We start from the raw sequence: 27,331 nt of genomic DNA on the forward strand, positions 1-27,331 counted from the left end.
ATGAATAGGAGCCAGTCCATATATGTTGGGGAAAGAAGTAGAAGGAAAGAATGAGGCAGGCAATCAAGCTCCTGGAGGGACTTAGTACTAGTGAGCCGAACAGGATGTGGGATGGGGATGTGGTTTCTTTCTGACAAGTCATTGATTAATTCTACTTGTTCTTCTTTCCTATGTCTCTTGACTAAGTTATTTTTGTCTCCTGCTCGGTGAGGCATGACCTGGGCTATAAAAAGTGCAATTAACTTACTTATTTGGGGAGGGGGGGTTCCTGCCTCTAGGAGAGTGAGTGTTTTGCTTCCTCTTCCTATTCCAAAGTCAACCCAAGGCCTCAACCAAGAAATATGTATAAGGAAGAGGTGATCCTTAGCCTAGTATCAAGGGAAGACAAGATAGCTTGCTTCACAGACATGCAAGTGCATAGCATACCTACAAGTTGAGCTACAGTCCCTGATTCAGCCATATTGCACAGCACTGGGCTGATGTAGGGGAGACCATTTGGGTAAACATGAGGAACTAGCTCACCTTATACTGATTCTTATCAGTATGTCTGATAAGAATGAAGTTGTAGATTCCATTTCCAATTATCATTTGAAAACAGGTCTATGGCAAGGAACCCAAAATATAGACATATCAGATTTTTCCAAATGGCAAGACAACCACAGGATAGAAAATCTAGGAACGATACTCATCAGTTCACAGCTGGGACAAATTGTAGGCAGGGAAAATAAAGGAGAGAGTTGGTTGATCAATCTGCAAAATTTGGTTTTACTTATGTAAACATGATTAAATTCATTGTATTAAGGAAACCATGGCACCTATTCAAAGCAAAGGGATCTGAACGTTGCCAACACCCCAGTATGTTTTATTCCTCTTTCATCCACTTCTCTTCTGACAAATCATTCACTAACTCTACTTGTTCTTCTTTCCCATGTCTCTGGACTAAGTTATTTTGGGACCATTTATGTGGACACAAGTCAAGTCTAAACCTCAACTTATTTAGATTGGTTAAAAAAAAAGCTTCTTTTGAAGTCTTCTAGTTATCTCTCTTTTCAAATATGAGATATAGATGAATTAAAAACTTACCTGTTCACCCAAGAAGCCTATTCTGAATCCCACAGCTATAGAACTACATTCCCTTCAGAAGTTTCATGGCACAGTCTACCTAATAAGACTAAAAGCCTTTCAGAGGAGGAATCATTCACCACTGAGTAGGATGAGAAAAGTTATTCCTTCAATGGTAGGATTCTTAAACATCTTTCCAACAATTGACACAAAAACTTCAGAAATGTAAGGAATTGAAGACCTGTATTCATTTAGTGCAAAAATTCAGTTGATGTGACAGGGAAGGGTTGGGGAGGAAGCAGAGAAAATTCAGGAAAGACAAGAACTATCTAAAGCATGGCTGGATGCTTCAGTTCTCTGACTAAAGGACTCAAATCTCTTTTATTTCTTAAAGAAATAATTTACTAGTGTGTCTCTACATTCTAAAAAGAAATGTTTAATTTGGTATGCTCTAAATAACTGCTCAGGTAAATATTCTTCATTAACTAGTTGTCCTCAGAGAAGTGGGGAAAAGGAGCACAACCTTTCATAAGTCAGACCAACAAGAGTGGGGACCCCAGCTTCCCACACAGATGGTGTTGCCTCTCTGAGACTTGGTTTTCTTATCTGAGAAAGAAGAATTACAATTCCTACCACAGGGTTGACATGGGCATCAAATGATTTTAAAAGAAAATTACCTCATATATAATTAATACACACACAGAAACTTAACCTAACCCAAAGCAGAAGCATTACACAAGTAAGAATTACTGGCGGGCTGAGACAGAATTAGGATAAATTCAAATACCTTTTAGAAAGCATAAAACAATGAGGAAAGAAGAATGGTAGCTTAGAGCAGTAATCCTCAAACTTTTTTGGCACCAAAAAAGAGACTGGTTTCACAAAAGACAATTTTTTTAACAGACCAGGGGACCGGGGCGGGGGGTTGTTTTCAGGTGTTTCAAGATCATTACATTTATCATGCACTTTATTTCTATTATTATTACATTGTAATACATAATGAAATAATTATACAACTTACCATAATGCAGATAAGTGGGAGCCCTGATCTAGTTTTTCTGCAACTAGATAGTCCCATCTGAGGATACTGGGAGACAGTGACAGATGAGGTTTCACTTGCTCACCTGCCACTCACCTCCTGGTATGTGACCTGGTTCCTAACAGGCCTGGACTGGTACTTGTCTATGGCCCAGGAGTTGGGGGCAACAGGCTTAGAGGAGAGGTAGTAAGAAATGGTGGAACTTGGGAAAATACTTTAAAGGTACAGCCAACAAATCCTGCTAATAGCTTAAAGGAGGAGAGGGAGATAAGGAAAGAAACAGGAGGAATCTATGATTGCCCCTATGGTTTAGCATGAGGGATTGGGTGGACTGTGCAGGTATTTACTCAGATGAGAAAGAATGTATGAGCAGTGAGTGATGGGGGAAAGTGCAATGTGGGGATGAGTTGGGACGTGAATCAATACTTCATTTTTGAACATGTTAAGTGGGAAATGCCCGGTCAAGTGGAGATATAAAGAGGGCAGTCAGACATCAGAAGAAATTTTAGAGAGGAAGATAAAAATATGTGTCTTCAGTATGCAGAAAGTGTTTAGTGCTACAAAATGAGATAACCGGAGGAAGCAGCAAGGCAAGAGAGCCAGGGCCTGAGCAAGGTTATCAGTTCCTTAGCCTTGAGTTTGGGGTATTGAAAAGAAACATTTTGAACCTGAAATTCAAGCTGCCAGGCATTATTATCATTAGCAGTGTTGGCATTACTGTTGTTTCGTGTAACTTTTACGTGTCTACTTGCATAGAGGCTGTGCTAAACAAGTGCAGTCTTTTCTCTTTGGTTTTTAGACTGCAGCCTGTGTTCTGACTGAGCCATCTGCTAAGAATCCTCTCAGATGAGTGGAGTTAAATTTGTGTCACTTCTGGGGAGAAACCTAGAAAAACAGAGGCCATAAGAATGATGGAAGTGCCCCAGAGAGGTCCCCGTAAAACTAGAATGTGGCACTGATTGGTGGAAGGCAGGACAGAAACAGAGTGGTAAATTACTACCAAGTACTGAGAACTAAATATAACCTGACAATTAAAAAAAAATCTCATGCCCCAAATTATGCCGTTACATTCATGATGCTAAAATTTTTGTATAAGATCCAAAGGCACATTTCAAAACAACTAAGCATATTGTAAATATCTTACCACAAAAATAAGTAAGTGAGGTTATGGTTATGTCAATTAGTTTGATTTAAGCATTCCACATTATATATCTAATTATCACATTGTACCTCATAAATGTATACAGTTATGATTTAATAAAAATTAAGGTAAAAAAATAGAAAAAAATTTTGACTATCAATTTTGATATTGTGGACACTTACGTACTTTGGCAGTACCCAAGCACAGAGCCCCTGTAAGAGTGCCTTTGGACACATATTCTGGATCTCTCTCTGGGGGAGAAGCTTTGGATGGAGTGGAGAGTATGCAGGTGTTACAAAAATCTTACTGTCTTATTGCATGTGTGAGCATACATCCTCAGGAAATTTCAAAGACTTGGAGAAAATGCTGTGTCCTCTTCCATCCTTGGATTTTCATCATTTTGATACATATTTAACTCTTTGAAATTATAAGAGCTGGAATTTTTTCTTAAGTGTGTTCATATTTTCTAGGTGTACTAATGCCCTCTTTCTCTTCGCCCACCCACCTTTGAATGCTGCCAAGAGTTTTTGTGCTGCCTTGTGCAAATGTGCCTTGTTCCCTTTCCTCACCTGGATGAGCTTATCCTCTTTCATCTGCTTCCCATCTGCACTTTAATGACCAAAATCTACCTCAGCTCCAGGGCCTAAGAAGAAAATGTTCTGTTCCCCTAACTGCATGTGCTGGGTCCGAGGCTTATCAGTGTTTCACACCACTGAACTTCTCTTTCCACACCTGAAATTTCTCTCCTCCCACCCTGTCTAGAGCTCCATGAAGCTCCCAGGAAGAACTGCATTCTTTCCCCTCCTGGAGAACAGAGTCAATCTGGCTTCTCCTGGTACTTTAAGTAATGACCAGGGACACATTTTTCTCAGGGCCTCTTCTTCTTGGCTTTAATTTATACAACACATCTTTCTGCAGTTTCATCATTTCATTCCTCCGAGCCTTTTCCCAAGGTGAGGTGCTTAAAACAACGTCTCTCACCAGCTCCCAGAGCCTCTTTCCTCTTCCCTCTGTGAAGCTCCAGAATCCCTGGTTCCCCCACCTCCCCTCAGAGGAGCACAGCCAAAGAGTTCTTGACTTTTGTCCTGCTTGAACCCAATGTTCATAGAATTCCATTTCAGTGAATGTAACTCAACAAATGCTCACATATTTAAAAAAGAATGGGCTGCAGGTGAGCAATAGTGGGCATGAAGAGGAGAATGAAAATGGGTATGTGGTGGGCAGAGTACCTGAGACTGTCACAGGATGAATGTGGAGCCTGGCAGGAAGAGGAGGCAAAGGTGATGTTGACTGTGAATTCACATCATGGCTTATGCCTATGCTGTGAGAGCACACGGAAGAAACTGGATCAGAAATGGAATCCTAGAAGGGCAAACATTTACACTAATACCCGAAGTTGAGCGGAAGTTTTCTAAGCAAGGAAAAGAGCATGGGGCTCTCGCAAGGAGATAAGGAAGGGTCTTCATTGTTGCAGCCCAGAGTGCACAATGAGTGAGACCGATTGCACAGGAGACAACCAGGAAAAAGAGCAGGACCCCACCGGGGGAGCTTTTCCAGGATCCCCTGGGTTTACCTACAATGATCCAGGGACCCAACTGCCTTTATTTCCTCCCCAGACCTGTATCCACCATATCTTCTGGAGATTTTCTCTATTTGTACATGGCCGTGGAATAGGCCACTAGGTTCCAACTCCCTGTTTGCACTTTTTAGTTTCAGCAACACTCCACTTCCCATCCCGTGTAACCATTGCTCTTCTGTCACTAAACAGTTTTAGCTGCTAAAGTCTTTTATATAAAGAGAATCAAATACTTTTTGTGTTTATCTTCTTTCACTCAGTATAACATTTTCATAGTAGAGAAAGAAAAACATATGTTGAAGTAAAAACCTAAAAAAGAATGTTTACAGCACTTTTATTTGTAATAGCCCCAAACTGAAAAGAACACATATTGTACTCAAAGAGTAAATGGATAAACAAACAATAGTACATCCACACAATGGAATACTGTTCAGTAATAAAAAATGAACTATTGATACACATAGTAATTGTATGTCTCTCAAGGTTATTATGCCAAATGAAAAAAATCAAATTCCAAAGGATTACATACTAAATGGTTCCAGTTATACAAAATTATCAGAATGACAAAATTATAGTGATGCCAAACTCATCAGTCTTATTTGGCTCTTAAGTTGGGGGAGAGTCTGGTGTAAAGGGGTAACATGAAGGAGCTTCTTTGTGGTGATGAGCAGTTATGTATACTACTTTTGATGATTTTACACAAACCTATACATCTGATAAAATTTCATAGTAATATATACCAAAATATTAGTGCATAGGACAGGCGCAATCACTCATACCTGTAATCCTAGCGCTCTGGGAAGTCAAGGCAGGAGCATCAGTTAAAGCCAGGATTTTGAGACCTGACTGCACAAGAATAAGACCCTGTATCTCAAAAATAGAAAAAGTAGTCAGGCATTATGGCAGGTGCCTGTAGTCTCAGTTACTTGAGAGGCGGAGGCAGGAGAATCACTTGAGCCCAGAAGTTTGAGGTTGCTATGAGCTATGATGATGGTACTTAGCCTGGGCAACAGAGTGAGACTATGTCAAAAATGAAGGAAAATAAATAAATAAAGGAAAAGGAAACGAGGAAAAGAAAAGAAATTAGTACATGTACACACTAATGAAATTCAAGCAAAGTCCACAAATTAATAGTATTATACTAATGTCTATTTTCTGATTTAGAAATTATGCTATGATTATCAAAGATGTTATTATTGGAAAAGCTGAGTAAAAAATACACAGAAGCTAATTTTTGCAACTTCTTGAAATTCTTAAATTATTTTAAAATAACAGTTTTTGAAATAACTTGTTTGATTTTTTTCAGATTTGTATTGAATTTATATTAATAGTTCTGAGAAAATTTGCAGTATTTCCACTGGAACTTGCAGTCAATAATCCTAGTCTGTTTTTCAACTTATTTTTTGATCTTGGTTCACTTTTTAAAAGTATATTACTTTTTCCTTAGAGAAGTTATACAACTTTATTAGATTTATTCCTAGATATTTCATATTAACACTACTTATGCTTTTTAAAACTTCCTTTTTAATTGTTTTGCTAGACAGTTCACTCTTCATTCCATTTCATCTGGCTTCCCTTTTTCCCCCTTATTGCTTTCATTGTGGACACGCATGACCTCTACATGCTCAATCATATCACATTTCAGGCTTCACTTTAATTGGTCTCTTAGAATTTAGTGCTGAATTTGTGCATCATCCTTGCTGTCTTTGGGTGACTTTTTTTTCATGAACATCTTTAATACTGAGGATACTGCTGGCCCAAAGATAACATGTCTGTGTCCTTTTAGATCCAGTCAGAAAAGCTGGATTAACCCCTGTGCATTCAGGAAGATTTACCAAAGAAAAGGATTGTGGAGCTGGTGACTGCTAGAGTCATGCTGACACACTGAGACGCCTGCTAGGAAGGGGAACGTTAGCAGGCTCATGTATCTTCTCTACAGTAATCTACAAATGCATACATTTGTCCTCCAACCTTGATTAGTTCAGACTCACATATCGCTTCAATTTAAAACATATTTATTGATAGAAAATAGTGCCTATAAATGCAAGTTTGTTAATGGCTGAATTATTGTCTAAACATGTCTTCATTTCATTTTAATCCTGAGGAATATTTTCTCTGGATATAGAATTCTAATGGTGGTGGTTATCTTATTTTGGCATATTAAAGATATCACCCACTAACATCTAGCTTGTTTCTTCTTGAAAATTTAGCTGTAAATCTAATGACCTTCTGGATGTCTTTAATTCTCTGAATTGCTTTTTAATATTTTATCATTTTCTTTGACTTTCTGAAATTTCACAATCCTGCTGTATTTTTTTGTTTCTCCTGGAGCTTCTTGAATCTCTGGGCTTATATTTTCCATCAGTATTGGAAAATTCTGAGCAATAGTATATAAAGAAATACCATATTGCAAAAAACATTAACGCTTTAAGCCAAACGTAAGTAATTTCCAAAATGAATACTGCATGATTGCATTTGTCAATATTTAAAACAAGAAAAAAATAGTGTGATAAAACTATAAAATGAAACAATGGTTAGATTCCATAAAAGAAAGGATAGTTTTTCCCATAAATTAAGATGAAGAGAGTGTAGAAAGGAAGGAGTATTTGGTATGAGGGGTTTCTGTGGTTCAGATAAGAATCAATTTCCCAACCTGGTTTATAGCTTTACTTATTTTTCCTTAAAACAATTTAAAGTATTGATACTTGGGGGTTACAAAAAGAGGTACACACATTATAAGTGATGTTGTCTATGTATTATATATTATGGATATATTTTGAGTGCCTCTTGAGAGAAGTCAAACGTGGCTTGTATTCATCCTTTGTTATTGGCATATGTTGAGTATTACAATTAAATACAGTTTTTTTTCATTCTTTAAATGTGTATACATTTTTTGAGCCTTCTGTGTATGTTTCATGCATTTTTTGGTACATGTATCATATTTTGACAATATAAAAACCTCACACCTATGCACATACACAATGAGAGAAAGAAAAGGAGGAAACTGCTAATGTAACTGGGCAGAGACAGCCTCTCTGAATATAAAAGGATTATTTTTATAGTGTGGAGGGAGACATTTTAAAAGTATATAATGAGTCAGCAATAGAAACAGGTAAGTGTCTCTATTGCCCCCTGGGAAGCACTGGCAGTGTGCGAAGAAGTCACTGACCATGGCCTTCATGTGCTGGTGAAGTTACCGCAGAAAGCAAAGGGTGAACCCCTCATTTCTCCTTAACTGAAGTCACTCTTGGAAACAGTTCTCAGACTAAAGCTAGGTTTGTTGACACAGCAGATTAAAGTCCAGAAAGTTTTACTTAATCTGTAAGCTATAGCAGGAACGATGGATAAATTATTAGCTACTTCCTCACCCTTGAATCCTGGACCTACCTCCCTGGTCATTTCCATGTCCATGATATCTTCCTCAACCCTCAGCACAGCAGAAATGAACCACCTAGGGGACTGTGAGCATTTGAGCAGCTCAGGGGTTCCCAGAACATGTTAAGGCTGGCAAGTGTCATAATAGAAAAGAAAATAGACATAAGGACTCCACAGATTCACTTCTTTTATATTTTGTCTTAGATGTGCACATATTATCTGAATATTTCCTCCATCTTTCATCTTGCTCAGGCTGGTGGAACCATTCTGATTTCATCTAGTTCTAGTCTGCCTGAGATGCACTGCTCACCTGCCTGAGGGAAGTGAGGCAGGCTGTTCTGATCTGACCATTCCTTCAAACCCTGCTCGAGAAAAAACTCTTCTTTCCCTGCTGGGTCACTGATGGGAGTCCTATGGTTTGAGAAAACTCCAGAATCTAAGGCCATTGGTGCCACCGTGAAACAGTAACTGTGGTTCTTCATCTTGTTTACCTACCTCATCAGGTGTTGGATCTCCCTAAGCTGAGATTTCTTTTCTCAACTCTGGTTCTCACCCCCAGCCTATTCAGAAAGATTATTATATGAAAACATCTCAATCACTGATGAAACTCGGGATGTGTTGCTGAATCCCCTGTGAGAAGAAAATTTTTTAAAAATAATAATAGCTGATTGAAAGGTGAATTTCCATTCAAAAAACATCATTGTTATTTATTTTCATGATAATACTGGAGATACAAACTAAAAATTCTAGCCCATAATCTAAGCATCTTCTAATCTAGCAGTTCTCATCCTGTGGGTCGCAACCCCATTGTAACACTAAAAATACATCACAGCATTAGGAAGGTTGAGAACCTCTGTTCTAATCACACATGGAGACATAATTAAGTACCATTCAGGCTCAGAGTTGAAGTGTAAGCCAGAGCTTACTCTTGTGCACTAACTGCATCTCCAGAACTCTGTTTCAGAAAAGGGGATCATTAAAAAGGGCTTTACAGATTGAATGGATTCTAAAGCAATAGTTCAAAAGAGATCCCTGAATACTTCTAAGTTATGGATCTGAAATTAATGACATAAGGAGAATTTGGGGTGGGGTGTAAGCCTTAAAGTGATAAGAAAAAAAGCATTAGAGGCAAAAATAAAATGAGACCCATAATGACAGAGACCCAGTAAAAAAAAAAAATTAGGTATTAGGGCCACTAACAGAAAGAGTATGCATTTGAGAATATTTTAGGGAAAAAGTTAATGTAATAGGGTTCACATATGTGCAAGGAATATAAGTGAATCAGTACATGGGGAAGAGGAAATTTCTGCTTTGGGGTAAGTCCAATAATAACAGAAGTGTCATCAGGTGAGATACAGTTTCTGACAGGGCAGAAGAGAACCTCTCCTCCTTTTGTATAGGCTGCCATTAGACAGAGAATTAAATATAGGATCCCTGGAAGAAAAGGAGGGGGGATCACCAAAGGTAAGAGAAAGAAATGCAAAGATGCAAGAGGAGATCCTAAATTTCAGGACAGTGGAAGTAAAGAAAGGGAGATTTCTGCCAGCGAATATACTGAACACAAAAATCAGTGCTGTCCTGTGTGTGTGTGCACTTGTGGTACATGAGCACTTCTTGGTGTTATTTCAAACCTTCACAATAGGTGCCCCAGGTAAGCAGTTGACTTACTGCTTGGTGCATGCCTCTCTTCTTCTGTGCATGGGAATGCCAATTTTCTCTTTTGGCATGTAACAATAACCTCCATAATTTCATGGATGTAAAAATCTCTTCCATGCTTCACTCTTGTTCCTATCACTTCAGCCAACAGTTGGCTGAGACCACTAACCCACTTTGCTATAGACCTATATTGTGCCTTATTGCAAACTGCCTCCTTCCGATTGCTGTTTCCCTTCTCTATTGTTTTTCCCTAAACATTGGCATAGACCCTTCCCTCAATTGTCTGCAGTGACAACAGAGACAAATCTCCAACTTCCATTGCAACTTACTGCTACTACCCTGACTTCTAACCTGGCCTGACATCATGTAAGAGTGAGTAACTATGCTGGGCATTGTGGCAGGTGCCTGTAGTCCCACCTACTTGGGAGGCTGAGGCAAGAGAATCACTTCAGCCCAAGAGTTTGAGGTTGCTGTGAGCTACGATGCCATGGCACTCTACCAAGGGCATCAAAGTGAGACTCTGTCTCAAAAAAAAAAAAAAAAAAAAGAGTAAGGAACTTCATTCCCCTCATGAGAATCCTCTGTTGGTGCCTCTGAGAAGAAATTTCCCATCTACTCTCTTCTCCTTTGCCCAGAGTTATGCAATTAATTTTTAATTTTTCTATTCTCAACCTTTCTTCTTGCCTTCTGGCCTCCTTGCATTTCAGTTACTTGTATGTATACATGTTCTCAACTATAATGCACATTTGGTATAGATGTCTGGGAATTCTACCCATCCAGCCCAGATTTATCTTTGTGTTCTTCCACAGTGCAATATGGTAAAAAGGCCATGGAACCTGGAATCAGAAATTCTGAAGGGTAGAATTGGAATAAATCAGGTTCACGACTTCCTCAGCCATTTCCCCTCCCCCCAAACTGATAAGAAGTTAAGGAGTCACTGATTTCCCTAGGAACAGGGTAGGACTCCAAAGGACTTCCACAGTCTCATGCCCCACCCTTCCCTGGGAGGCCCAACCTTGCAGGTGTATAAATAGGTACTCCACCCAGGCTGGCCCTGGCTTCTTCCAAAATGGACAGGTCCCTCATGCTGGGACTCCCTATCCTGCTGTGCTGCTTTACAGGTCAGTCCCTAAAGCTGATAGGTGGTGAGATGTGTCTAGCATCAGGAATGGTTCAGAGCTCCTGTCACAGAACCCTGCTAAGGTAGCGGAGGCATGGCAAGCTGCTGCTCAAATGCTGTGCTCCCACCCAGTGTGCCACGTCTCTGGGAACTTAAACAAAGGCCTTCACTCTCCCCTTATGGGAGTAAATAGGCAGACTGGAGAGGAATTGAGAGGACTACACAGCGGCTGTGAAGTGGGGTCTGGAGAATGAGGTCTGAAGACAATGAGTTGGTTTTTTTGTTTGTTTTTTCCCAACAGTACTATCTGGGTCACTTCTACACAGAGATGACACTGGTGAGTAAAACGATGATATGCGAGAAGGCTTGAGGAGAGGATGTGGGAGGGGCAGGGTGGGTGAGTCTGGGTGGGGTTGGGGGATATGAACAACACAGAAATAGACCTTGAGTTTCAATAATCTCTCTCAGCAGAACAGACTGGGCTGGGAGCTGATGTTAGGTTTGACAAAGTAATATTGGCAGTAACTGATGAGGCTAAGAGGGAGGATCATAAAGGGCCAGGATAAGGAAAAGCTAGAGACAGGATATTGACTTTGCAGGACCTGCTTGGCCAAATTTGAAGTATAGCAATGTCATGAATTTCAGGTCCTTGTCCCCTTTGTAAGAGTCTAGGCACACATGGATAAGAATGTCACATAGGGCCTTCTGGTCTGTTGGGCACTTGTAGGAATGAGCATATGAGCCTGACACTCTCTGAAGAGGAGAGAAAATGGAAGGAGAAAAGAGATACGAAGGTACCTAGCAGGTGATTAGGCTTTGGAGGGGCAGACACGGCCTGGAGTAGCCTCATGTGAACAGTGAAGGAGGGACCCTTAAGGGGAGTTACAAAGAGCCTATGCAAGGCTGAATCTCAGACAAAATTAGAGATTTGTTTTATTTCTCTTTGCCAGCACAGACAATGAAATAATTGTTCAGGAAGACAATTATTATGGTGAGTGTGAAGAGACCTAATCTGATCACCTCTCTCTCTCTCGATAGTATTGCCCTCCTTCCCCTTCCAACTTTCCTTCCCCTTCTACTTTTCAGGCTAAAACTCCTAAGACCATAAACTCAAGTCACTCTTTTGACTTAGCCTGTTTAAGTGGAGACAGGTGTCATGCCTAATGGGGATGGCCCCTGGCTCCAAGTGAACTTCAAACCCTTTCATGTTCATGACACTTCCTCTCACTTCTATTTCCCTTCTTCCTGGCCAAGGCCTACAAATTATTCAGTGCAGGATGTGCCACCTCCAGTTTCCAGGGGAAAAGTGCTCCCGAGGACGAGGCATATGCACTGCGACATCACAAGAAGCCTGCACCGTGGGGAGGATTTTCAGAAGTAAGTTGTAGGTTGGGAAAAGAAGAAGGGGTGGAGGAAACAGACAGGGACACTACAGCCACAGTGAAAGAGGGGCCTTAATTTACTTTACTACAGGCAGTCTCATGCCCGGATGGCTAATATCTCTCCCCACATCATATACATAATGAAAAAGAGATAGAGAATGTCATTAAGGGTGGACGTATGTAGCTAAGGAGATATTTTGAGAAGCCTGAAGAAAGTAAAATGAATTAAGGTAAGGGAAGAGGCATGATCTAGCCCAATGAATAACAGTGAGTCCTTGGGGTAGGGGGAGCTCTTGGTCTCTGTGCCTGCCTAGATTTCCTCATGGACAGTTCTAAACTACAGAAACAGAGGGGCCAGTGTCAGTAGTAGACACTAGCTAAATGGCCACTGACCAGTAAGACCAAACATCAGAATTTCTCCCTTTTCCCACCCTCTGTGCTAAATAAGCCTTCAGCATTTATAACCCTTACTTTAACCAGTGTTAAGATTCTCAGTACAAAAAAAAAAAAAAAAAAAAAGATTCTCAGTACAAACATCTAGCTTTGGCAATCCCTGGAATGCTGCTCTCCTAAGCACTGTAGTCCCAATAATTTTTTTAGAAAGCTCTACCATTGCTTTTTCTTTTGGGAAGCCTCCAACTTGCAACATCTTTCTAGGTTTTGTTTGTTTGTTTGTTTGTTGTTGTTGTTGGGGATTCATTGAGGGTACAAAGAACCAGTTTTTTTCTTTTCTGTTGTTGTTGTTTTCAGACAGTCTCACCCTCAGTAGAGTGCTGTGGCATCAGAGCTCACAGCAACCTCCAATTCTTGGGCTTAAGTGATTCTCTTGCCTCAGCCTCCCAAGTAGCTGGGACTGCAGGTGCCTGCCACAACACCTGGCTATTTTTTGTTGCAGTTGTCATTGTTATCTTAGCTGGCCCGGGCCAGGTTTGAACCCACCAGCCTTGGTATATATGTCTGGTGCTGTAACCACTGTACTATGGGTGCCGAGCCCAGGTTTGTTTTTTTTTTTGGGGGGGGGGTTGTTTGTATTGTTGAGACAGAATCTCACTTTGTTGCCCTTGGTAGAGTTCTGTGGCATCACAGCTCAAAGCAACCTCAAACTATTGGGCTTAAGCAATTCTCTTGCCTCAGCCTCCCAAATAACTGGGATTATAGGCAACCACCACAACATCCAGCTATTTTTAGAGATGGGGTTTCACTCTGGGTCAGGCTGGTATTGAACTCGTGAGCTCAGGCAATACACCAGTCTCAGCCTCCCAGAGTGCTGTGGGTACAGGCATGAGCCACTGCTCCTGGCCCCCATCTTTCCTGTTTTCTTTGCATATGAATAACAGAGCCTCAAACTACACAAGGTTATTTTTCTATACTGCTATGATCTGGAGAGGTTTGTCTGCAGGCACCGCAGGGCCAGATTTGCTGATATTTGTTTCTCCTTCCTCCCACAGAGGATGGAACTCCCTGGTTAACCTTCATGGGCTGCCTAAAGAACTGTGCTACTGTGAAAAACATAAACTGGGGTGTCTATTTGGTGAACTTCAACTGCTGCAGGGGCTATGACCTCTGTAATGAAATGCTTTAGAAGTTGCTAGTTCTTCTGTGGCTCCAATGTCAGGCTGGGGTTGTTGTCTAAGACTCTTCACAATGACATCCTAAAAAAATCACTTCACGGGAGGATTGTGAACACATGTTTATACCTTCTTCATATGAAATAAAAATCCATCTCCTTTTTTAAAGTCTCTGTCCTGCTCCTTAAAATAAATAAGTAAGTAAATAAATAATGAACTTTGAGAACAAGATCAAGGTCAATATATCCTGCAGGTTGCCACAAACCCTAGTGCTACCACTGTGTAACCAAGCTGTTCAGAAAAGGAGGAAAAGGATAATTCAATGTTATAAAATATCCCTTCATCTTTCTTTTGCTTCTTTCTTTCCTTCTATAGAAGAATATTTTGTTTTTTGTGTTTCTTTCTCTATATATCATTCTTCAGATCCCACTCCAGTCAAAGCGTGTTAATGCTAACAGCACTATTTCTCCTCATGAAGAGAAATAGCTTAAGCCTCCTTGGATCATCTTCATTCATACTGCTCTCAGGGTGAAAAGAAGATTAGTACACAAGAGTGAATTTGCAACAGAGCCGTGAAAAGAGAACGATTTTCTGCTTTCTAGATTGAGACTCTCTTTGAGGTTGGGAGTTACAGAGGGAATCTGTGAGATTCTAGAGGTAGTGTCTTTCCTGGACAACTCATGAGGAAGCATCAATAGACAGAAAGAAGTTGTAGGGTGCCTCCAAGGAGATGAGACTACCAGCTGCCTCATGATACTCCCATATCTGAGGCACAGCACAGAGGAAGCTGAGAGCTGCAAGATCTGAGGAGGCCATTTGGGTCTAGCCACGGGACATCTCCTCAGCAACTCCTGTGGACAGAAGTTCCACAACCAGATGCATGTCCTACCCCACCTCCCTGCCACACACACTCAAGCCTTCCAGTGTATAATTACAGCATCCTGGGGGAAGACAGGGGTTGCAACAAGTCTGCTCACAAGAATTCAGACTGTTTTCTAACAAACTGGAAGAATGAAGCCTGAGAAACTCAATGGCTTCATAAGAGCATTATTCTTTCCAATAGCTTCCATGGGGTGTTGTGTATTACCTCAAGTCTGCTGATCCAATGTTGTTGCTCTTTAGCATCTGTGGCTCTGAGTTTATACTGTTCCCCGCTGGCAGCATTTACAGTGAAGGTGTGAGAATTCTCATCACTGGGTGGTATCACAGCTCCTGCACACTGCAAAGTACCTCTAGGTTTTTGATTCTCTAGACTGTTCATTCACAAAGTATTCCAGTAGCCCCGCTTCATTGTTTAAAACAAAAACTCTGTACTGCCACCCAGTGACAAACTTGGTGTACTTCATTAAACAGCCATAAACCATTTTCCACGTTACCACAGTGCAGCTAGCCTTTTGTATCAGCCCTATAGCTGCTGCTGCTGCGGCTGCTTCTGTTGCTGGTGTCGCTGTGTCCAGGCCCTCCAACTTTCCTTGGACTTCTGAGACCTTCACTATTGACATTTTTTTTTTTTGAGACAGAGCCTCAAACTGTCCCCCTGGGCAGAGTGCCGTGGCATTACAGCTCACAGCAACCTCCAACTCCTGGGCTCAAGCGAGTCTCCTGCCTCCGCCTCCCAAGTAGCTGGGACCACAGGCACCCGCCACAACACCCGGCTATTTTTTGGTTGCAGCCATCATTGTTGTTTGGCGGGTCCGGGCTGGGGATTTGAACCCACCACCTTAGGTGTACGTGGCTGGCGCCTTAGCCGGTTGAGCTATAGGCGCCGAGCCACTATTGACATTTTAACTCCACAGTCCATTTGCCTTTCTTGGGCAGGAGAGAACAACTCTGTAGCTTTGTAGGTGGCTTTTGGTTGTGATTGTTGTTATTGTAAGATTTGATCTGAATGTGATCTCAGTTGCTAAGCCAGATGGTGGCTAGAGTGGAAACTGTCAAATGGTCCAAGAAAGGAATATGCATTCCCACTGAAGTTAAGCATTTAAGAGGGCAGGGGTAAAGATGAGGACAAATACCCTTTAGAGATATATATAGCCTTCCTAACAAAAGCAAGGAGGAAAAAAAGTCATCTGGTAAAAGAGCTTTTGCTCTGCTCATTTGTTCAAGTTGGAAAATGGAACCAGGGAAAATATCCCAAGGTAGGGTAAAGAAAAGGAAAATATTCCAAGACTAGAACAATTTTATGTAGGCTGTAAGGACCCCTAACATGAAAGATTATTCTCAGTCAGGAGGAGTTAGTTTAGAACCACACACACTATCAATATAAAATGCCAACACCTAATTTCATTTCCTAACCTGACTTCATCTTGAGTTGGTGTTCCATTCCCAATCAGACAAAATACTTGGTCTTGTCAGCTTAAAATTTAGAGAGGGAATAAAGAAGCAAGAAAAGTTAAGGGGAAAACATTAACAAAATGTGATCTCAGCTGGAGACTAGCTTTAGTTGGAATCCACGGAGAATCTCAGGAACACAAATTACACCACAGACAATTCCATCATGCAAGGAGCCAGCTGATCCCAGGGTGAAGTCTATGCTCAAGTTGAGAACTAAGCCTCTGGGCAAGGCAGCTCCTGCTTGGTAGAGAGCAAATCTCCAGAGAACTGAATAGATATGAGTTGCCATAAGCCAACAGTCAATGAAGCTGGGTACACTAATCAGCAAAAAGAATTTGCATCAAAATCACCCACTATGTAAAATCAAATTCAGTTTTCTGATGCTGAGAATGTCAATGTTTGCTCTTGAAACATAATGAAAGATTTTACAATTAGAGTTCTCCTTTTGCACAACAAAGCCGAACTTTGACTTTGTTAAACACTAATTCAAAAATACTATTAATGTCTATTTTGAACCTCAAAGTTAGACAATGTTCTTTTTTTTTTTTTTTTTCTGGACTGACTTTTACCATCTCCGTGATTCAGTGGATGAAACAGCTCATACTCACATACAACTAGAGCTCACAACTCAAGCTCAATATACCAATGTTAGTTTGGCTTTTCCAATCTGCTTGTCTGTTTTGAAAAAGTTGTCTTCATATATGTCTCCATCCTCACCCTGCAAAATCTGAGAGTTCCTCAGAAAGGATTACATTATTAGACAACATGCAAAGATAGAAGACACCAAACTACTAAAGTAGACTGTTAGTTGCTTCCTTGTGAAAATTTTATATGTCATAATATAAGAGAAAAAAGCTCATGGAAGTCCAGAGCCTGGAACTTCAGTAAGCCTCATAGGGAGAGAAATGCAAGGTTAGTCTGTATCCAAGGACACGTTACTATCTTCGCCTCAATGTGCCACTCCAACAGAGATGCCACTTGGTCTCTCTCTGCCTATTTGCTGTGCTCAGTGTCTTCCTGCTTCTCATCCACCATTGTCACCTTTCGGCCATCTCACACCTTCTACTTACTCACAGCTTCACCTGACAGAGGGTGTCTGTTACTTGAACACTACCTCATAGTATCTGTGTGCATCCTATTATTTTCTACCACTATTCCATTATCAGCTTCCTTTTCTCATTCCCATGAGAAGGAACAAACTAGCTTTCCTTCAGCAATGGCCTCATTCTCAATCCAATCACCTAGTTCAGTTATGTGCCCAAGGTTCTCTGGGCAGCTAAGGCCAAGTTCAAATCAACTCTACCCACACCAAATTGCCTCTCAAATCTTAGTTTCTACAAACTGAAATGCCCCTAAAATTTTTCTTGATGCCTTATCCTGATGTCTCTCTTTTTTCTGCCCTAAGATTCCCCCAAGAGCTGGTTCATGTGGCCTCCAAATTGGGAAGCTAGGGTCAGCTATCTCTAGGACCTAGAGGCAAAAAGACAGTACCAGGAAGTATTAGGATTCATTGGAAGAGAGTGCCAACCTGGAAGAGTGTGTGTGGATGAAGGTAGTCACAGAATTCTTAGGACAAGTTTGGGCTTATTTTGGCCCAAGCCTTCACCTTTTCACATAGGAGATAATAAATGACTAAGGCTGAGCTTAATTATGTCAGAATCGACAGGAGAACTAAAACCCCTGGCCAGATATGAGCAACAGAGACTTTCAAACACTCTGCCTAGTGTCCCAACAATTATCAGATTCACCCTCCACTATACATGTGACTGTTCCTCCTTTTACTGCTAGCTGGCTGGAAGAGGAGGGCAAATGGAGGTTTAGAAAAACAGGAAAAGGGGTTAGTGGTTTAAAAATGATTCAAAATCCAGGAGAGATGTAGAACTAGAGGCCATCCGGGAGGTTGCAGTAGTTACTGTGGTTACAACAGATGAGCTCTGTCCTCTTTTCAAAGCTCAAGAAGTTGATGTCTTCACAGTTGGTCATACAAGACAGTTTTGAATAATGGTACATACTGTTCCCTGTGGAGGTAAAAAAAAAAAAAAAAAGGGAATACAACTATAATGACCTTGCTTCCTCCTGACAAATTCCTAGGAATAACCTGTCTTCAAATCCTTACTAACCTTTCTCCAGGCCCAAATGAACTCCAAGGCTGAGTCTATTAATATTGCTTCTCAGAGGGTGGATTTTGTTCCCTAATAGACAATAGGCATCAGCCTCCCTTTGCACATATTATCTTAAGGAAAAGTTCATCTTTACCACCCCTTCTACCTAACAACCCCAACCTCACCCATCCCATTCACCCACTCACTCTGAGGACAAGAGGACACTACTGCTTGTTAGAGAAGGTGGTGTTCATTTCCCTACCTCCCACATTACCTCTCGTGGTGAGCACATAGATGTTCTCAACAGCACAGGACTGTCTGTGCTTCAGGTGGCAGGATTTCATGATGTCATAGCACAACCCAAGATGATATTTTCCACATTTATAACACTGTACTGTTTCTGTCTCTGCTAGACACACACACACCCCAAAAAAAAGTGCTTAGAGGATGTAGTCTGGAGAAGTTTTCTGGGCCTGGGGGCTCTGCTACACTCTCTTACTCCTGTCTGGTGGTCTATAACCTTTCCTGGGTCATGGACCCACTCAATCATCATGTGAATGATAACCTATACAAACATAAATCAAATGCTGTGTATGATTTCAGGAGGTCGGGGTTCTTAGGAAATTTATCCATGGACTACCAGTAAAGAACCCCTCATCCAGCCAGGCAGCAAAGAAGAGAATCTTAGTCTCTCTACTTCTAAATGTACAAATGACCTGTCTAACTAGGATTTCAGACAAGCCATGCTTGTACCTTTTAGAGGGCCTTGATGATCACCTATGATGAGAAGAAAAGTCTTCCCTGTTATAAGCTCACACGCATCTGCAACAACTCCAAGAGCCAATTTTGGAAACCTCCCCTATCTCTTAACCAACCACCAGCTGCACCTCTATCTCCAGGACTTACCCCAGTATGGGTAGAGCAGAAAGACTGTGCCCAGCAGAAGCAGAGGAAACATGCTGGGACTTTGGTCATGTGCAGCTTCCTGGGAAAGCTGGTTGTCCCCCTCCTGTGCTCTGCCCTTGGGCTAGTCATTGAATCATATACTCGTAAAAGATCAAAGACAGACAGTACCTCAATGTTCCCAGAGCTGAGCTACCATATCCAATGTCCTCATCACATTCACTCTGATTTTTCATCAAGCATTTAATGAAAATAAAATTGTGACCTTCCTCCTACTTCAAGCTTGCTCCTACTTCAGTGCTATAGGTCTTAGCAAATCTGGGGGGTGTTCTTTACAACTCCCCATGTGCCCCCCTCAAGGAAGAGTATGATGGTAAATCTTATCCATTCTACCTACTAACTTCTCCCCACAGGAGAGGAAACATTATCCTGTTTCCACTGCTGTTACCATAATCTGATTCATCATCATCTCTTGCCCAGACCAAGTAATAACCTTATTTTGGGGATTCGCTGCTCCTATTTTTTCCCTTTGCAATAGTTTCTTCATAAAGCAGTCAGAGAACCCTTTTATAGGTCAGAGATGTCACACTCCTGCTCAAAACCTCTCAAAGAGTTTTCATTACCTTTAAAAGAAAACCCACAGTTCTTATCATAGCAAAGCCTTCCTCATTTGAGCCACAGACACCTCTCCTTTTCCAACACATTCCCCCTTTCCATTCTGGTCTTTGCTCAGATGTACTTCAGACAGAGCAGCATTTCCTGATCAGTCTCTAGAAACAGCAACCTTTGTTCTCCACTCTTTTCCTGCTTTATATTTTCACATTTTTATAGCAGTTCTGGGGGATGTTCCCAGGTGAAAGATTCCTTTCTATACACAATTCAAAATACAAAACCATTTTTAAAAAAGATGTGTTCGGCTATACTAAGAAATATCTTCTAAATGAGGGAAAAACAATAAAGTTTTCTCTTTCAAAATGTTTTAAGAAAAGAAAGAAAATCTTTCTTTCTTTCTTTTTCCAGAAAAAGGAAACTTCTCTTATTAGAACAGATACCTTAAGGTTTATCCTCTTGAAAGACAAGGAACATCTGCTTAATAGAGACTTCCTATTCTCTATAAAAATATTTTTTTAATGTGATGATTTACAACCCCCCTTCTGGTAAAAGTTGATATCTTTAATGCCTGATGACACAATTTCCTTTAGAGTTGAGAAGTCTTTCCTAAAACCAGTGAGTGGCCATGATGTGCAGAGATTCCTTTTTCACTGCAAAATCTGATGATTATGAAACATTGAAGGTGTTTCTTCTGTGAAAAGAGAAGAGAAGCTTTTGTTTACAATTAGTTGTGTCTGGTAGAACAGCCATTTTACCACTACTCCTAAATGTAGTTTCCCCCAAAATCTCATAATGTAATATTTGTTCTTTGGTGGCTGCCACAGGCACAAGCAAAACCCAAAGAAAGAATGGGAAATGGTTATGCTGAAAGATGCCTCCCATTTCCAATGGTAAAGTGAAGGAGAATGGCAACATGCCAGGTCCCCAATGACTACTTGAAAATTTTAAGACAAATATCAACTATTCTATTTCAAAAGGAAAATGGATGATAGATTGCACCTCTGTGGCAGCCCACAAACCACCTTAGTTTAATAAAGTTTGCCCAATAACACAGAGCTCTTTTTTTTTTCTTAGCAACCTGGTAAAGTCTATGAAGAGGTCCAAGAAAAAAGATTTTGTAAAATGGAAAAAATACATTCCGAAATGTGCCTATTTTTTCCAATTAAGCTTTCTTATCAGGAAAAAAACCCATATTTTGAGATACATTTTCAGGACAGAGGTAAGATACTCTTTCATTTTGTCAGGTTTCATACTTTCATTGTCAAGAATGCTCTCACACAAATAAAATGAGGGGGACTTTTGTGTCCTAACAAGGTAAAAAAGTATAAATGAAATTATTTTATTCATTATATTTTGATCATGAAAAATTACTCATATCAGAAATTAATAAAAATTAAAAATGTAATTTTTTTTGGCAGTTTTTGGCCGGGGCTGGGTTGGAACCTGCTATCTCTGGCATATGGGGCCGGCACCCCACTCCTTTGAGCCACAGGTGCTGCACCCCAAAATGTAAATTTTCTATCAAAGTTTATGAACCCTGTGAAACAAGGAGGACACTAGATCCTCTATTCGTAAACCTTACTTGGGAATATAAGTAGGGAACTAACAAAAATCTGATACTCAACACACATAAAAACAGCCTATAAATGGTTCCATGAGGGCTTTTGCAACTTTTTATTATCCATGTGACTTATCACCTGAAGAAGCATCATATTAACAGCAATGTAGTGAACAAAGCTTGAATTTTAGTGACACTAAGCTTGAACCCCAGTTTTACTTCTTGCTTGAGACTTCACTATCAGATCTTTGTAAGGGTTCCATAAGACAATTTATGTGGAAGCAGTTAGCCTTCTGCATTGCCTGTAATAACTACTCAGCAAATGTTGCTTTTTCTCCTTTTTCCTTTGCCTCTCTCCCCACCAGCAACTGGAGGTGAAGGGGCTGGACGTGAACTCTGATTTCCCTGGGCCCTGCAAGTAAGCACTGCCCACCAGACTTTTTTTAAAGAATCATTATCTCTCACTCTGGTTGTCTTATACACTGTGCAAAATCAATGCTGCCCATGTGAATCCAGGAACACAGTAGTCTGATCTCTAACACTATGCCAAAATCCATTTCCCCAAAATAAAAAGCAGCACTTAGAAAGATCACCAAGATCTCAGTCACCCACCCTGGAGCCAAGAGAGACTATGAACACGGGGACACAGTGTTCTGTTTTCCAGTCCCCAGAGCAGGGCAAATGGGATCTATAGAGAGTGGAAGGCCCTCTTGGCATGGAGGTACATTGATCTGGGTGCTGTCCCTGACACAGAATGTGAGGAGCTTCAGAATAACAGAACTTGGACCCATCCTCAGGATGTATGTCATAGAACCACTGAATGTTAAAAATAGTCAAGATCTAACATCACAGATAAATGACTTGCTAAAGATATGATGAGTTATGTAGTAATCATCCACAAATCTCCAAATTCCCAAGACAGTGTTCTTTCTACTGTGCTGCACTACCTCTGTCATTGGTTCTGACACCCATCCTTCCCTCCTTCATGATAAATGAAGAAAGAATTTGCTTTCAAGAGAACATTGGATAGACATGGTACTGCAGGAGGATGAGGAGTCAGGACATCCCAATATTTGGATGGAGTTGCAAAATTCCACAATCCTAACTAGAAACAATCTGGAGATTCAAAACTCAATTGGCCTTTCAAAAAGAATTGCCAAGGAGAACCTTGAAGGAAGAAGGCTAGAAACTGTACCAATCTTCCTCAGTTTAACCCAGAATGTTGCCTCATTTGCTCTGATGCTAGTATTGCTCTGTATCTTTAGACAGAGGATAAAGCTGAGAAATGACAAATGAAATACCCTGTAAATGAGTGACTATATTTCACCCCATCTCCATCTGATGTCTAAAAATATCAGACTCAGTTTGTTTTAATGATACATGTGTCAATTCAGTAGGAAATATTTCTATTATCTCTACCCTCCAAAGGCTTATGGTTTGCCTTCTCAATAAACCCGGGAGTGCTCTGAAAAAATGCCATTAAGTTTCTAACACTTTCTCCAGAAATACAGCAGAAAAAAAAAAAAATAGATCCAAAGACTTCACAACCTTATTCTCTATTCCAGAATCAATTCTTTTTAAAGAAACCAATCCTCACATGTCTACGTCTCTAGGACTTCTGGATCTCTTCTTAGGTAGAGATGGGGTTCACATTCTGATTGGTCATAGAAAAGAAACATTGCAAATTTTATGGCATTTGACCTAAGACTATATTTCACCCCATCTTCATCTGATGTCTAAAAATATCAGACTCAGTTTGTTTTAATGATACATGTATCAATTCAGTAGGGAATATTTCTATTATTTCTGGCCAAAGTACCATCAGCTGGTGGGCTGATGATTTAGGAGAGACAGAATGCCAGGACTGGTCTCAGCTTTCCAGCACTTTACCTGTGGTGAACCTTAACTGAGGCAGCTTTCATAGAGAAAACTGCCAAGACTCAAAATATAAATCTAAAGATCAAGGAATGAGATAATTCTAGGGAAGATTTAGGACAGCTTTCTTTCTTTTTTTCAAGACAGAGTCTCACTTTGTCACCCTCGGTAGAGTGCTATGGCGTCACAGCTCACAGTGACCTCCAACTCTTGGACTTGAGCGATTCTCTTGCCTCAGCTTCCTGAGAAGCTGGGACTACAGGTGCCCGCAGCAACGCCTGGCTATTCTTTTGCTGCAGTTGCCACTGTTGTTTTAGTTGGGTGGGACTGGGTTGGAACCCGCCAACCTCGGTATATGGGGCTGGCGCCCTACCCACTGAGCCACAGGCGCCGCCCAAGGGACAGCTTTCTTATAAGGGAAAGAGTAGGATGCAGGCCCAGCTTGTTCATCCTTTTCAGTCTTGTTTCTCACCTGAGGGGTGAGGTGAGTTTGTCTGTCCTATTTACTGCTCTGTTCTCACTCATAAAACTTCCTGGCATATAAAAGCTCTCAACTGATGTTTGTTGAATGTTCAAATAAATCTCAAAAAGGCTTTGAATCATTGTGGTGAAAAGGGTTAATTCTGTAATTAGAAAGTGTTGCTTTGAGTATCATTCATGAGATATGTGAGCATGGGTAATCTTCTGGTCCTCACCAAGCCCCAATTTCCTACTCTGTGCAATTGGGGTAAGAATAACAGTATTATAACTGTAGTAATAATTATTACTGAGATGAAAATTATATATAACACAGTTAGCTCAAGGTAAATACCCACATTTATTAATTATCATTATTTTATGATGTCAGGATGACAGCCAATTAACTAGAGCTCCAGGAGAAAACCCCATGTGACTGGCTCCCTTTGGGAACGAATGAGAGCCAATGAGAGAGAAAGCTTCTCCCTGGGAGCCTGAAGACCTGTGTTTGCAGCTTTCTTCTGCACAGTAACTGCTGAGCTGTGATGAGCAAGCACATCCTGTTGCTATTCCCTCTGTGCTGCCTCATTGTGGGTGAGTCCCAGGCCTGAAGAAGGGGCTCCGGGCAGGATCTGGGGAGCCCAGGTAAACTCTAACGCATAGCATGTGCCTGTGCAGGGCTGCACTTTGACCACAGCCATGAGGAAGGGAGGCCAGTGGCCCTCAGAATGCTCCCTCTGCCTCCCTGCCAGCTCTCCTGTCCTTCCCAGGGTTTGGCTATCCTCCCCACCCCAGGACATTCAAGGCTCTGCTGCTGCCCTGTTGTCCTGCTTCCCCTCTGTCCCTGCTACTCCTCATAATTCAAAATGATGGCAAGATTTTTCTTAGGACATCTTTTTGTTTTGTAAATCTATATCCCATTTGCTGCAGGAACTGGCCACTGGACAATGAATAATTTTGTAATTTCTTTCAGTCCTTTCCAGGGACTTTACATTAGTAATTACAACTAATTTACAACTAGTAATTCTTAGAGAGGAAACAGTGCCCAGGAGTCAAACAGAATTTTTAAAAATGGCTTTTAGTCACTTTCTTAAATTCTCTGTACCTTTTGTTGCTCACTTGAGAAATGAGGACAATAATACCCTCTTGTAAGAACTCAGAGAAGATTAAATCAGATATGGTTTGAGAGTCCAAGGCCTAAATGACATGCTCAATAATTGCAACTTTCTGTTCTCATTTAGGTGCACCAAGGAGGAATTTTTTAAAAAATTAAACTTGTATTTTTGAATAGTTCACCGCATAGAACTTCATAAAGGTGTCACCAACTGTACTTTAATTCAGTGAGCCTTTCTGTAGATTTAATCCAAAGCTTAAAATAACAGAAGACATGAATATCATATAGCAATATCCAAGCAGCCATACACAACACAAAACAAAGCTGAATGTCAGAAGTCCCATAATATTAACATTAGCTTATGTAAAATATTTTATAGTACTTCCTCAGTCTTCCTATCATATTCATATCTCTCTATAGCTCTGTCAGATAGGTCAGGCCAGCATTCACAGCACTATTTTTAAGCTAGAAATCAACATCATGGAGACTAAATTTTACTCAAAGTTATCCAGATTAAAAAGGCTGAAGTTGAGAACAGAATCCTTTTATTCACACAGTGGCATTTTCTTCTCATTACTGTGCAATAAGAAACTGGAGAGAGTCCCAACAGCTTACTGCCCAAATGCCCTATCACTAGCTGCCCCTTCACCCACCCACCCCAGTCTGGATATTTCCAGCTCTGTCTCAAGTCCCTGCCTCTGCCTGGCCTCACACCAGCTCTGTGCTCTCTCCAGCAGTGACATCACTTAGATGCATGACATGTCACCTTCGCACACCGACAGACCACTGTAGGAGAGGTTTTGGTGTCTGTATTGCTCAGAAGTATGAGACATGCATGCTCTTAAAGATCTTTGAGGGTAAGTTAGAGGGTCCAGGGAGATACTGTGAGATTCTTAGAATTCTTAGAACAGGGGCAGTGCCTGTGGCTCAGAGGAGTAGGGTGCCAGCCCCATATGCTGAAGGTGGTGGGTTCAAACCCAGCCCCGGCCAAAAAAAAAAAGAAGAATTCTTAGGACAGTGTTTCACTAAATGTAGATCTCAGGAGAAAAGGTGGAGAATACCCTGAGCATAGGTAGCACAGGTCCCTGAGCATGCAGACAGAAGAGGCTTTGTAACAGTGAGACAGAAGGAAGAAGGTGTGGGGTCTAAATTTCCAAGAAAACGAACCAGATATATTTTTTATTGACACATAATAACTGTACATATTTATGGTATATATGTTATATTTTAATACATGTATACAATATATAATGATTAAATGAAGTAATTGGGATATCACCACTTCAAAATTTCTTGTGTTGAGAACATTTCATATCTTCTCTTCTAGTTATTTTGAAATATATGCACAATAAAGAAAATGTGACATATATACACAATGCAATGTTATTCAGCCAGAAAAAAAGAAAGAAATCCTGTTATTTGTCTGGGTAAAGGACATCATGTTAAGTGAAATAAGACAGACACAGAAAGACAGATATCACATGTTCCCATTTATATGTGGGAGTTTTTAAAAAGCTGAAGGTAGATAGAATAGTGGTTATCAGAGGCTGAGGAGGGTACAGAGGGGAGGTGCAGTGAAGAGAGGCTCATTAATGACCAAATGTTCAAACAGATTTTGGCTTATTTGACTATAACACAGGCATTAGTTGCCAGTCTTCTAGCAAGAAAAGGAATGAAACCACCGCTTAACAAAGAGTTAAGGATTGTCAGGGACCTCTGGCAAACAAGACCCGCAACTGGCCAGTGATTTCTGCATTTCCCTGCCCAGGTGCACCTACCTACCCTGGTGCCTGATTAAAATTTCGCTAACAAAATTAGAGCCAGGTTTGACTAACCTTGGATAACTTATATCATTGCCTTATTTTCTATGTTGTTTTTTTTTTTTTAATTTCAGGTGATGCTCTCCAGATATCATACATGGTGTGTCAGAAATTCTGCAGAGACTTGGAATTTAATCTCAATAATCGAACTTATGTTCATAAATGCTGCAATTACAGTTATTGTAACTTCAAACTCTAAGCTCTTTGCCCTTCTGAGTCTCACTTGGGATGTCACTGTTTCTCACCCTTCATACTTGGCCACCCCTGCTTTTTGGCTCTTTCTGTCTTAACAATATCCCTGCTCTCTCCTTAATTCTATGTCATCTTTCCTGGTCCCTTTAGCTTGGCTCTTCCCTTGGTCAGTGGATAATAGTTCTGAACAATGGATTTCTTCTATTACAAGGATTATTGGCATCTCCATACTTTAAGAAGCCTTTCATAAGAGGCTTTGTACAGTGAAATTTAAAACAGGATCATGTTAGAAGCTTTTGATTAGCTTAGATAGTTGAGGTGGGTTTGAAAGACTTCAGCTAAAAATTCACAAATATTTTTAACTGAAATTCCCATGTATCATACAATGATTTAGCAGAAATCACAACAACAACAACAAAAAATGAATGGTAGACACTGAAGATTTT

General features: G+C 40.6%; 3 protein-coding genes across 3 annotated transcripts; 2 read left to right on the top strand and 1 right to left on the bottom strand.

Moving 5' to 3' along the window:
* Positions 1–10,918: 10,918 nt before the first annotated feature.
* PATE1 (prostate and testis expressed 1) lies at positions 10,919–13,933 on the top strand. Its single transcript, XM_003795923.1, has 5 exons — positions 10,919–10,970; positions 11,271–11,306; positions 11,925–11,960; positions 12,224–12,346; positions 13,800–13,933. The coding sequence occupies exons 1-5, from the start codon at positions 10,919–10,921 to the stop codon at positions 13,931–13,933; spliced, it is 381 nt and encodes a 126-aa protein (XP_003795971.1).
* A 4,201-nt stretch (positions 13,934–18,134) lies between these two features.
* Positions 18,135–19,313, bottom strand: LOC100940637 (prostate and testis expressed protein 2). Its single transcript, XM_003795879.1, has 4 exons — positions 19,262–19,313; positions 19,109–19,132; positions 18,630–18,761; positions 18,135–18,271 (listed from the first exon to the last, which is right to left on the bottom strand). The coding sequence occupies exons 1-4, from the start codon at positions 19,311–19,313 to the stop codon at positions 18,135–18,137; spliced, it is 345 nt and encodes a 114-aa protein (XP_003795927.1).
* A 4,991-nt stretch (positions 19,314–24,304) lies between these two features.
* Positions 24,305–26,892, top strand: PATE3 (prostate and testis expressed 3). The gene is made up of 3 exons (XM_003795880.1): positions 24,305–24,353; positions 25,608–25,730; positions 26,768–26,892. Exons 1-3 carry the CDS (start codon positions 24,305–24,307, stop codon positions 26,890–26,892), a joined length of 297 nt encoding a protein of 98 aa, XP_003795928.1.
* The last annotated feature ends 439 nt before the right edge of the window (positions 26,893–27,331 follow it).

This window comes from Otolemur garnettii, unplaced genomic scaffold, assembly GCF_000181295.1.
Source record: "Otolemur garnettii isolate 467f Iridium unplaced genomic scaffold, OtoGar3 scaffold00097, whole genome shotgun sequence".
In the NCBI taxonomy this organism is placed as follows: domain Eukaryota; kingdom Metazoa; phylum Chordata; class Mammalia; order Primates; family Galagidae; genus Otolemur; species Otolemur garnettii.